Source organism: Candoia aspera, chromosome 11, assembly GCF_035149785.1.
Source record: "Candoia aspera isolate rCanAsp1 chromosome 11, rCanAsp1.hap2, whole genome shotgun sequence".
NCBI lineage: Eukaryota > Metazoa > Chordata > Lepidosauria > Squamata > Boidae > Candoia > Candoia aspera.
This window is the reverse complement of record NC_086163.1, coordinates 21,831,839-21,845,574: the sequence shown is the minus strand read 5'-3', so window position 1 is coordinate 21,845,574 and position 13,736 is coordinate 21,831,839. Positions and strand designations below refer to the sequence as shown.

Below are 13,736 nucleotides of genomic sequence, written 5' to 3'. Positions count from 1 at the left end.
TCTGTGATTGCTACTCATGAATACTTTAAATTCTAGCTACTGGCAAGCAAAAGTATCTCTCTTCTGGATACGTCCATGAGCTTTCTAAATGCAGCTAGTGGTTTATTGTGTGCAGGTGACCACGACATAATCACAGAGCCCCAAATTTTGCTCAGTGGCCCCAAAACCTGGGTGAACTAACTCCAGCTTTAGATGCACTGATTGCTCTTCAATCTGGACAATTTATTTCTGATATGAGTTGCTTACTGCCTTAGCTCACAGTAGTAATGGGGAAAGTTTTGGACAATATTTCTAGTTCTGGAGAATCTTTTTAGACAGAGTAATACACATGTATTTACGAAACAATCCAAAGTCTTGCTGCATTGTGTGTGTCAGGGTTGAAATGGGGAAGAACGGCAGAGTCAGAAGTAATTTCTAATTAAAATACTTCCTTGTCAAGATGAAGAAAATTAAATTTTTGCTCTAAGAGAGAAAGAAAATTAGCTACGTCATGTTTCATTTCCTTCAGACCACAAGCTGTCACTTCAGCTTTCCTTTGAGGAGAAGTTATTTGAAGATGACGTAATTAAAATATTGGAATGACAGTTTTAAACATACGTGGCAGTTGTTTATTATACTGATACACAACCAGTTGTTGCTTTTTCCCCTCTTTTTTAAAAAAGTCTATTTTCTTTTGGCTGAGCTATAGTGTGTTCTTGATATTATTTATGCCCTCTTGTGCTTGCATGATGCTTCTCCTCATATTTAAATGGCTGGCGAAGTAACTTCTGATAGAAAATTATTTTAACCCTCCAAGGCTTTTTTTCTGAATGAAGGGTGAATCAGTAAATGTGTTTGACAACGAAAAAGAAAGGAGTTTTAATTAAATGAAAGGAATTAGCATATATATATATATATATATATATACACACACACAAATACACACACACATACACACACATACATACCCATACATACACACATACACACACACACACAGTTTTTAAAAGTTTCTGGGTGAAGGGGACACCAGAGGATGATGCTACTAATGAAAATGAGGTTCATCAGGTAGTGCTCAACTAATTGTAGATCCATAGTTTTGAAAATAAGTAAATGAAAAGATTGGTAAATTCCATAGCATTTCTTTCCAGAAATGGTATCCAGGCCAAATGAAAAAGATGGAATTACAGTGGATCATGTTCCCAGAATTCCTCTTCTCAATCCCCAATCCTGTCATCCTGTCATGTTAACAACAGGGCGCTAATTCAGCAATTGGTTGCTATCCAACCTGGAAGATCAGAGTTCTCCTTCAAATCCACCAAAATAATGTCTGGTAATATAGCCTGCGGAAGCAGTAAAGTTTGGTCTTATATAAAGCTCAGGTGACCAAAGTGCTTCCAGACCATTTCTCAAAAAGCCATGAGGAAACTCAAAGAGATGTTTGGTCTCTATTGTCCTGTCAACATACCCCATTAGATGTAAACATAATGCCAGATTGAAAACTCCTAGACACAAATAAGGATCCAGTTATTAAAGCTCTAGTCCAAGAAGTAGAAGACAGTTCTCCTTAGCTCCAGTCTTTAAAACCTAGATGTCTGAACACCTCCAGTCAAACCACCCCAATGATATTTACTATATGTCTGAGAGCAATGATCCTGTGGATCTTCTCTAGAATACTCATATTACTGTATAGCGCTCCCTGAACCAGATACATTAATGTTAATCTTCATAACCAACCCAAAGACTATGTCTAGAAGTAGATTTGGATCTTTATTGCAAGAACAGCTGCTTTTACTCTGCTCAAAAAATGCAGGCCCACTATGACCAGGTTTATACAAGGGTTAAGTTATAGTACGGCTAGCTTAATTTTGGGTTAGTTGTTACATGAACGAGCTATTATGGTTTGTAAATGATGGTTATGGCATAGCATGCTATACAAACCCAGGTAACTGTGGCTTATTCAACAAACTATGGGCAGCACAGTGAAGGAATCCAATCTAAATGCAATATAAAATGGACATTTTTCTCTAACCTGCAAGGTTTTTTTAAATATAGAAGCAGGGAACTGGACAATGTAAATGGATTCTCCCTGCCCTTACCACGGCCAAAAGGCTGATATTGCAGCACTGGAAAGATAAATCTATGGCCCCATTTACTCAACGGACTGAAGACCTGACTGCACTTGCTACTTATGAGTGGCTTGCCCATAGACGTAGACTTTGCATGGACAAGTATAATGAAATATGGAACTCATTTGTACAAAATACATATAAATGTACATATACATAGTCATATAATTCTATGAGAAATATATATGTACTTGAGTAATATTTGCATTAGATAAGTATATATAGAATTGTAATTCTATATATACTTATCTTAAGTACTTAAGTAATTCTATATATATATATACTCAAGTACTTAAGTAATTCTATATATACTTATCTTAAGTACTTAAGTAATTCTACACACACACACACACACACACACACACTTAAGTACTTAAGTAATTCTATATATACTTATCAAGTACTCTTAAGTACTTAAGTGACCGTCCAGAGTCCCTCTGGTGGGAGGAGATGGGCCGTGACAAGTTAGATAAGTAAATAAGTAAATAAAAATAAATAATTGTTTACTCTTATAATAACATATTAACAGGTTTCTTTTCTTTGTTGTATTTCTTTCACTTTTTTGTTAAAGCACTTACGTATTTTTTTCCTTCTCTTTTTGTAATTAAAAATTATTAAAAAAAAACAGGAAATAAATTGATGGGGGATCATTTAGAGGATGAAAGCAAGGGAAGACTTTAATCTCCTGCTGAGGTCCTGAGAAATGTCCTGTATGAATCTAACATATTCACTGGAGGGAAATTCTCAATGAAACCAAGCCGTCTGGATGTTTGCACTTATCTACATTTAACATTCTTAAACTGAGAAAACTGGAGTTCGTATTGGAGCAGTGCTTCAAAACATAGAAACAATGGTAAAGATGTGGTAGTGGTAGCTTCCATTAGTTCCTTCCCAATTTCACAGCAACATTTTAATTAGGATTCCAAAGCTATTTAGTTGTTCTTTTTCCCATAACAGCAAAAAAAAAAACACCACTCTAGTCAGCAAAAGCTCATAGACATTCATGTTTTATAAATGATTCTCCAGTTGACTCAATGCATTTTGAAGAGAAAGAGAGTGAGAATTAAAGGAAGATTTGATTGACAGCCTAGGGATTCCCCCCCCCCCCTCCATTCTTTAGGGTATAATTCAACAATTTATCTACAGCTAGCTCTTTTCAAGGCAATGGCATTTATGTCACAGATGTCTATCAATATTTCGCTCTGTTTTAATTGCACTAACTTAACATTTAAAGAGCATAATTAGGCACAATACATAACTGCCTTATTAGTCATACATCGGGTCTGAACACCAACTTTATGGGAACAAAGATGCCTTCATCGCTGTAAAAATGGGACAGCTGTAAGGTTTTGTCCACTGACTGTGGGTGGATAAATGTGGGAAAAAGCTTCTTACCTCAGTTCTTAGCTGGTTGTGAGCTAGTAATCACTGAAGTAGCTCATTAAGTCTGAGTTCATATCCCCACCTGGCCATAAAGCTCTCTGGATGACTTTGTGATTGACCACCCATTATATCTACAGTATATTTCCATTTCTTAGGGGTATTTTAACCATTGAGTGCCTAAAGCTAAGCAGCATACTTTCTAAGATAATCCTTCCTTCCTTCCTTCCTTCCTTCCTTCCTTCCTTCCTTCCTTCCTTCCTTCCTTCCTTCCTTCCTTCCTTCCTTCCTTCCTCAAAGATGCTGAATTCAGGATAGAACTTTGGTGAATAAATAAATAAATAAATCTCCTTAGGAGTTTGTCTGAGGCTTTGTCAGCTTTGATTCTGGTTGAAGCAAATCCTTGGGGGAACTTCCTTTTTCTACCTTACCTTATTGGATAAGTTTGTCTCTTCTCTAAGGAGGCAAATCAGTCATGAGCTGACATACCATGGCCTTGCTTTCCGGCAATATCCACCCTTAGCCTTGACAAAACCTTGGCTGGATTTAAATAAAGGAGTCGGGTCCAAGACATTCAAACAAGTTTCCCATCTCTGCTACAGTGCAACTTCCCCACTTTTTCTGGACTGTCCCCAGATATTTTTCCAATATTTTACATGCCCCACACAGGAGCTCTGTGTGGCTCAAATGGATGTATTAGCCATCAGGGTGACAATGGGGAAATGTAAGAGCCTTCCTTATGAAACCATCCTTGTGTATGCTCTGACACAGAGGTAGAATCTGTATTACGTATGCTGCTAAACTAGCATCAGATAAACAGTGAGCCTCATCCGCCACTTAGAATGTGAACAAACCACTAATTCCAGCTTATTTTGCAAGATGCTTTACTCCACATTCACAACAACCAGGTGCTCTTGAAACTCAACCCTCACGGACTTCTGGGGAAGAAATGGCCAATGACTGTGGTAGAATGAACAGCTGGCAAGTAGATTGGCTGTTCATAATTCCTCTCTGGACAAGGAGAGGACTTCAGATCACCTACAAGTTCTCCAGACAGTTGCTTCTCATGAGGAGACCACAAGATCTGCTTGTTAACTGCTTTTTAGCTATTAGGAACCTGTGGATTGAGAAGTCTGTAAACACCAGATGAGTTTCCTTCAATCCTTAGCGAAAGAAGTTTTAAATACTAGTTTAAGGATTTATACTGTGTATGTATGTACAGTCTGTGTGTATGCATTTGTGTATGTGTATGTATGTGTGTATGTATATATGTGTGTGTGTGTGTGTGTGTGTGTGTATAATAAACAAAATCCCCACAGTGGAAGAATGGATGATCAAATTAATGGAATTGGCTCAAATGGTGAAGTTAACAGTGTTGATAAGAGAAAATACCGTGCCTGGATTTTTCTGTACTTGGCAACCACTTTTGGATTATTTGCTTGTGTCTGAAAAAACAAAGTTTTGATTTGAGGTTTTGATGATTAAATGGTTTGATTTTATAGAAATAATGTTACTAAGGTTTAATTAATGGTAAGAGATTACATCTGTATCATATGCATTTATATCTGTATTGGAGAAGGCCAGAAGTCACTTTCTGTTTTCTACCTAACTTTGCACCTTTATAGTTTTTTCTTTAGCTCTGTATTATACAGTATATTTTGGATTTTAACTATACTTTGAAAATCAATAAAGTTCTTTTTAAAATAAATAAATAAATACATACATGTTGACTTAAACAGCCCTGCAATATTTATCATTAGATGCACGGCAATTTTGACTGAGGTGAAAAAGCAACTTGCAGAATAATTAGGGAATATACATTACTGTTTTACCTGAAAAGAGCAATTCCTTGCACACAGTATGCAGTTCCCATTATTACCTTGTCCTGCTTTTGGGAAAAAAAATGCAGATAATAGTTGGAATGGTTAATATTCTTGGTAAGGAGAATGGCTGAGATGATCCTTAAAACTTCATGTCTAAGTGCATGATCATCTTCTACATATATATATGTAGAACTTAACTTTTTTCATTTATGTTGACTTAAAAACAAGAGTTTCCCCTAATAAATGAAAACAAAGCAAAGTTTTGCATTGTGGACTTAAAGAATTCAGATTATTTACAATGATCAAACTTTAGATCTGTTAAACCATATAAGTGCACTTAAAATTCATGAATCACCCTCTTACATTCTTGTGTCCTCTAGTGAAAATCCAACATTATAATTTGCTGCTATCTCTCTGAAGTCTTTATTTCTGATACTGTCAAAAGTTGCTAAGCTCCAAGAGGTAGATCAAATGTATGCAAAGCATTTTTCCCTCCCCTTAAATGTTCATTTGTGCTATACTGCAATAACAGCGATTATTCTTGTAAATTACTGGAGTGTGCCCTGAAGAGTATGCATTTTTTTTTCAGCAGAAAATCCATAAATACATAAACAAAACAAAACATGGTTTATGCAAGAGAAGGATAGGAATGGATTTTCAGAACAATATCCAGGCACGAAAAAGAATGTTTAACTATTATCACACTGTTTCTTAGCAAGATTAAATTCTGCATATAGTGGGATACAGGGATGAGAATTAAGAGGTTATCCTTTTCTAATCACATAATTCAGGATATCATCAATTTCTCCATTACACAGATTTCATAAGCAACATGCAGACATTGACAGATTGGGTATTGGGTTGGGTATGCTGCGGGTCCCGTCAGCCAGGGAGTGTTGGTTGGCGGGAACTAGAAGGCGTGCCTTCTCCTCCGTAGCGTCTGCCCTCTGGAACATCCTCCCTCCAGAAATTAGGATGTCCCTGACCCTGCTGGCCTTTCATAAGGCCGTGAAGACCTGGCTTTGAGCCCGGGCCTGGGGCCTCAAGCGTGCGGATGGTCCCGTCTCTTGGCTGTATTAACATCCATACATTACTCACTTGGCAGCCATGTATATTTATTTTGTATTTATTTTATATCTTAACTGTTTTAATTGTAATTTTTTTTTTGTTTTATAGTTTTATTGTTGTAAGCCGCCCAGAGTCACTTGCTGAGATGGGCGGCTATAGAAATCAAATAAATAAACAAATAAATAAACAAACAAACAAAATGTACAGTAACTCTGGCTGACTATGGCACCTTCTGCATATGCCTATTATGGGAAGGGACTATTTGAAATCATCCCCAGTGAAATCAGGAATGTGCATTTTGCACAAGAAGAAGGATCACTGCCAGAAATCAATTTTCATATCGGGAAGGTGGAAAGACAATCCCCTCACAGTGATCTTTCCATCCTTGAGTTGTTCATAAGGCTGGTCTTTGGAAATGATGATAGGAAAGGCATTGAGAGAGAGGAGGAATGAAAATATTTGCCTCGAAGAGATATACAAACAGGAACACTAGTGGATGAAAAGCTCGAACACTAACCCTCAACAACTAATAGGCCAGCAATCACATTTGTTCCACCCTTGCTCTCCATCAGCTGTTATTTCAGGGGAGACCTGTGTGTATCTTTTTTGCTTTTCATTAGGCTTTGACACAATGTCATGTTCACCGTTCCGGTGTTTCTGCATCGTAAGGTTCGCTTGCCATGGTGCTGATACATGTCCTGGCTGGGAGGGTGCTGCTGCGAGCCTTGTACTGAAAATGTGCTGATCTGTGCCAGGGGGAATGTGTTTAGACTATCTCTGACATGTCAAGGTCTCTTTGCCTGTTGAGCAGCAGAGCTCGTTAGGAGCACCTGGGAATGTGGGGTGAACTGTATGTGAGGGGGGGGCTGGGCTGCTGTGTGTAAGACGCTATTTAGTTTGAGTTTAGGCCCGCTTTTCTCATTCTCAGCTTTTTACCTGTTTGCACCCTTTTCTAAATAAACTCAGAGCCTGAATTGTCACTTTGAGTCTGAGTGTTTCATTGGAATTAAGGCAACTATCACACACAATCCCCTTACACTGCAAATCATCGCACAAGATCTGCCAGAACTTCAGTTGTTTCCCAGTTCTTGAGCAGGGTTTCAAAGGCCAGCTCACAGCAAGGTGCAAATAATCTTCCTGACTTGGCAGTTTTCCTTCTGATCAAATGCCCCACAGCCGTTGTGCAAATGGTAACAAACATCCAAAAGGATTTTAGAAAGTGCTTGGGAAGGTTATGATTCTTATGGACAAAGAAGCCATTTAAAACAACAACAACAACAACAACAATAATCTAGTAGTGAACAACAAGTTTTCACCCTCCATCTTTGGACTCAGAGCTACTTTCATATGTTTTGATAAATGAGCTACTAAATGGTAGGGCTCAAATTGCCTTGGAGGAATAAGAAACTTCTATCTCACAAGAGCTTTTCATCATAAATAGGAAACACTAAAAAAAAATCATTTATGGCCTTGTTCAAAGAGGAAATAAGCTAATGGATGCCATATATCTCAACATTTCCTCTTAAGAAGTTTTCTCCCTGTTTCCTTCCAGAAAGATCCCAGAGAAAGACATGTTTGGTTAAAGAGGGGGTACATTTCCATGCCCAGGGGATTTCCCTCCAAATCCAAAGTGCTACATAGCCCTAATATCTTACTTTTACAATTTGCATCATTCCTTTAGGTTAAATTAAGTAGAATGCTACTGTATACATCTTCATCTGAAGTGACGGCTAAAAGTTATTTTAAAAGAACTCAGAAGGAGGTCCTTGAATGAATGCAGTTGTTAGAAACTGCTGCTTTGGAGCAGAGGAGCTAAAGCTTATTTTGTTTTCTCTGGCTGAATTTCCAGAGTGAAACTGTTTGTGGATAAGCCCCAATGATCTCAGTGGTCTTTAGAATAGGCACGTATAGGACTGCAGAATCATTCATTTCAACGTATTTGTTTCTTGAGGCTCAGCTAGTTTCTTTGACCATCACAACTGCAGATAAAATATATTCTAAGTTCTTTCCACATCCTAGCAACTGTATCCTTCACTGAGAGAGGGAGAGAGAGAGAGAGAAACCACCTCTATTTTAGAATTGGAAACACTTTCTGATCTAGTACAAATCACCAGGAGATCTATTAGAAAATCCTGATATTATTCAACTATCTAAACACTTATTTTTTTCCTCCTGTGGGTACAACATAATATTTTTCTAAACAAGCCATTCGAATATCACATCAACAACCTGCCTATTAAGTTCCACATCAGGTAACAAGATGAAGAATGCAGTATATAGCCAACAATAAGCGTTACTTTGTTTGAGTCTGTTTTGTCAACAGATAATGAAAACCACTTGCCACTTACTTCACGGTCCAACATGGCTGGAGACACAACTGTGACGATGTCTCCTTTCTCTGGGTCAATATAGAACATGTTTGGAGATGGCTTGTCTGGGGCCTGCTTAAGAATGTTGTATCTCAGCACAGCGTTATCCGTTGATGGATCATCAGCATCAAACGCTATCACACGCATGACGGTACTTCCTGGAGAAGGCGAAGGAGATCAAGTTTTATTTCCAGCAGAAAAAAAGCATTAAAGCAGATTGAACAATTTATTGCTTTCCATTTTGCATCTTGTTTGTAAGGTCCAGTGCTCCTTGTTTAGAAAATAAGGTTCTGAGGATTTAAGAGAAGAGAAAATGAGATGTCTCAGAATTGAAACATTCTCCGTTACATCATTTCATTATCATTTTTCCACCTAACTATATAGACATTATACATTAGATTTTTCTGATAGCTCCAACTTAAACCACACTTGATTACTGCTGTACCAGATACAATGATGGGATTTTTGAATTTAGAATCATATAGATCCAAAGGGCCCCTGGTTTATTATAATGTACCCAAGTTACCGTCCTTTATTCTGAATGGCCCATCCTACTCTCCAAACCATCTGAAGGTTCGTTCTTAAGATCTCATCAAAGGGGTATATTGAAGGTTATTTCCTTGCAAGGAATGGATGATAGGGCATTTAGCAGGACATATCATCCAAAATTTCCTGGTGGAGAACTTATCCTCAGTTAACTATATGACTGTAAATTCAATTAGAAGCCTTTAATGAATTTTCCATGCCCACCTCATTAAGCATATTCTTCTGCAGCCTAGTCATCTCCCCTGCTGTGAGCAAGTTGTAATTAGAAAAAGCAGGGGATTATTAACCCTGAAGTCCTAAGGCCACGCATACTTTTCCAGATCTAGCAGTCCAATTTGCTTAAGTAGCTTCTTTCACTTGCATTTCAATCTCTACTTATCTTTCCTTCACCTGCAGTCAAACTTCGGAAATTAGGTCCTTACTTTACATCTGCCAGAAAGCTCAGCATAGGTTTGTGGTACTGAGTCCCTTTGCTTCTGCAAAATCAAATGTGGATGAGAGCCTTCCTCTTTTCTTTTCTCTTTGTTCTGCCTTACAGTATTTTCCCCTTGTACCCTAGTTTAATGGCAGCTGTTCCATTTGCTCTGCATCTTTTCCCACTCACCCTCTCTAGGCACTGATAAAACATTTACATTATTTTGTTTTAAACAAAGGTAAAATTCTGTGCAATGCTTTTCTTTTCTTTTTTTATGCACTGCTGAGTATCAACAAAATGCTACCTAAAAATGGAAGAGACACAAAGGAACTGAGACTGCTGCAAACTGCGTGTCAACAGGTTAAAAACAAAACACAACAAACAAAACCCCAGAAGAGTTCTGTGCCATTAATTCTGTTTTTAAACTAGGTAATGTGATCTAGGTTTCTAAATGTGGGAAGAGATTTGGATGCTTCCTTTTATTGACTTCCAACTGTGAGGGACACACCAGCCAAAAACCAACCAGCCAACCAACAGTTGACAAGAATGCTGAGGGCTCAGTCCAAATTCCGAGCTACCTCCTCATTTCACAAACATATAGATGTTAAAATAAACATCTTTCTTCCCAACCTGCCAATATAGTATATCTTTGTGGAGTCCTTGGTGCTCTCTGAGCTTGGCTGTTTGCTTGCAGATGTTTCATTACCCAACTAGGTAACATCAGCGGTGCAATAGTTTATCTTATATCTCCTCTCCTGAAGGTTCTTTTTTCTTGGTGCATTAACCTTGAAAAATTAGATTCTTAAGCCTTTGTGTCATGGTCCCTGTTCCAATGCTCCTGAAAAACATCGTAAAGTGTTCCCATGCCATGCTGGTGCTGACACAGGTTGCTGTACGGGAGGGGGATGCTCCTGTTCCTTGTTCCAGGCTGCAATGCGAGGAGTGAAGAATGCATGTTTGGGTTATCTTGCCTGGTCAAGGACGTTTCCCGCAGACTGGCAGGAAGCGTTAGGGGCACCTGCAGGGCATGGAATGTACTGACTCTGCGGGGAGGGACTGGAAGTCGTTTGGGGTTTTATTGGGAGACATCCCGCGCTTTTACTATTCTCAGCTTTGCTTGTGATCCTGCATACTATTCATTATTAAATCAGATATCTATGAAAGCCTTGTGTAAGTCTGATAGTGATTTTGAATAGGCAATCATTACACTTTGCTTCAATTGCCACTTCAGCCAGAGTTCCACTCTTGAGAAATTTAACCAAGTTCTGACAGTATCCATGGTTTGATCACTGCAATTTGCAACCTGCACCATCAGATACCCATTTTATATGCTCTTCTGTACCAACACTATTTCCTTTCCCCATCATTCTAATCTGAGTACTTTGCCCATTTGGTTCATCATTTTTATCCAGAAAAGTAAATCAAGCAATATTTTGACATGGAAAAATCCCTGTTTATTAGCCAACAACAGCAGAATATTTTACAGAGGCTTAAAACCCCCTTTACAGAGAGTTAAAATTTCTGGATACAGGAAGGTAAAGTAGAGCTAACTGTCAGGGGTGCTGTAATATGGATTTCCATACCCAGTGGACATTAGACCTCCTGCCTCCTTTCAACTTTAGGATTTTAGGATTCCAAGCTTAGCTCTAGAACAGGGTGGGCCACATGGATTTCCATAAATGGGCACCCCAGGAGGGGCCAAGTAACAAAATACACATTAAATCCCAACCCTTTTTTACTTGTGATGTTACACACAAGGAACTAAGGGGTGAAGCTTGCAGAGTGACCCCACAGATACTGGTTTCGTCATTTTGGAAGCATTGGGGCTAGCTGTAAATGTCTCGGTTCCCACAGTGCCCATCAAGTTCCCTGTTCACTTGATTTCATTTTTGTTTTGTTTTAATATTTTAGTAAAAAACCCAAAGTGGCAAGCTGACATCCTCCAAAAATAAATCACTACTCACTAACATATTTATGTTCAAGAAGGCCTCAGTAGGAAAACTTGGAATTGTCTTATAGCTTCCTTCTTTGTTTTGGGGAAAAATAGCCAGAAGATGTCCCTCTGCAAGTTTTACAAAGAATGAATCAGGAACTGTTCAAGAGTATCAAGGCAGGGTTTACCCGTGGAAGTCCAAACCATTGCTGGGTTATGAAATTGGTCTGAACCTCAGAACGTGATGTATTTTTGAAACTGAACTTGGAAAATTACTTTGCCTCTCAGGCATGTACTGTATGTGTTTATATTCGTAACACAGTAGAATTAGTACTAAGTTATGAATAGAACTGTGATCTAATTAAATAAATCTCTGCTGATTAACAATATAAGATTTAGTCAATTACTCAATCAATTAGTTAATTAAATGTTCATACAAGTAATGTAAGCAATTCTGCAGCAAAAAGTAAATTTCTTTTGTTTTTAAAGAGGATACAAATACCGTCTTCCCCTTCTCCCTGTCCTCTCTTAAACAGAAAGTAATATTTCTATGAACACAAGGCTTTTAAGAATATTTGTATCATCTCTAAAATTCAGGCAAAGGAATTAAGCAGTTTTGGTTTTAAGCTTCAACATCTAGCTGACCTTGATTGGGCTCGGAAGCTAAGCAGGGTTGGGCCTGATTAGTAATTGGATGGGAGGCCACCAGGGGCAGGAGCAAAAGTTCACATTTATTTGCGCATGCTGTGTCTAATATGAACATTTGCACATGCCATTTTATTTAATGTACACATATTTGCAAAGCTGTGTCATTTTCATAAAGAGGACTATACTTTAATAAAAACATTTTCTAATTGGTGAACAGCATCAGAAACCAAAAGCAAAACAAAAAACAAAGAAAAGAGAAATGTAGGGATGACTGATTTTGGGCTACCAGTTTATTTAAAAAGTTCATGAGAGAGTTAGTCCCCCTTACAATGCAACCGGACAAATATCTCCCCCATTTCTACTAAAGGACTGGGCTCTACCAACTTCTCTTCAGAGAAGGACCACAGTTGACCTTGAGTGATATGCTTTGACAGTGGTTTTCCACGGGCTTGAGCACCAGGAGATGACGGGATCAACCATCTTGTCTGCAACTGTGGCAGAGCCTTTTAAAAGACACTAAATTCACAAGCCTCACTTTCTAATCACTTTAGGAAATTGCTTATTAACCATTTCAACGCTATTAGAGACCTTCGGAATGACACATTTGAAAGGTAATTGGGTGAGTTTATCTTCAACTCTGAACAAAAGAAAAATTAATTATAAGCTTCAGACATTAAAGAATGCGAAATAAACAGCAAAAAGCTAAATAAAATTTTGATCGAAGAAAGTTATAAATGGATTAAGGGTCCAGATAAATTTGGAATATTGACTTTTACTATAAGATTTTGGAATTAACTATAAAAAATAAATTGCTTCTTGTGGGAAACAGACTTATTTTGGCTATCCTAGTTATTGCAAGTCATAACAAAGATAAATTACTTTATGATTTTAGAAACTGGACACTAGAGGGGACTAAAGATTTCAGGCAGAAGGAAAAAAAATACAAGCCTGCTCTTCATGTCTGTTAATATGGTGACTTACAAAATGACACAAAAATCACAACATCGGAAACATTAAAGGCGATCTTTGAAGAATGGAGCCAGAAGTTAGTAGCTACAATATCAGCACTGTCAGTAATGGTGTCTGCTTCTATGGATAGCCTGTGTCCAAAAGATGTTAATGAAGGAATGACAGATGTGGAACAAATTTTATCTGACAAGACAGAGAAAGTACCAAAAGTGGAAGTACAAATGACAGGCCAAGAGAATGATTTGGAAAAAAGACACTTTACTGGATATACAAAAGAAACTGCCTGAAGTTTTAAAAATTAAAAGGGAAACACGAATGATAAACCCAAAGAATGACCTGGATAATGTTTTCTTATTGGAACTACAAAAGAGGCTTGCTAAAGCCTTGAAGAAATCTGTGTGATGGGATAAAGAAGAATGGAAGAGAAATCAAATCCTATGGCAATATTTGATTGAATTAAAGATTAAGACTGTTAGA

General features: G+C 37.9%; 1 protein-coding gene across 1 annotated transcript in view; it reads right to left on the bottom strand.

The window, feature by feature from the left end:
* Window positions 1-13,736, bottom strand: part of CDH13 (cadherin 13) — a 489,049-nt gene that overhangs the window by 125,361 nt on the left and 349,952 nt on the right. The window contains exon 7 of the mRNA XM_063312654.1: window positions 8,728-8,906. Within this exon, the coding sequence (XP_063168724.1) occupies window positions 8,728-8,906 (179 nt within the window). The remainder of the gene's footprint in view (window positions 1-8,727; window positions 8,907-13,736) is intronic.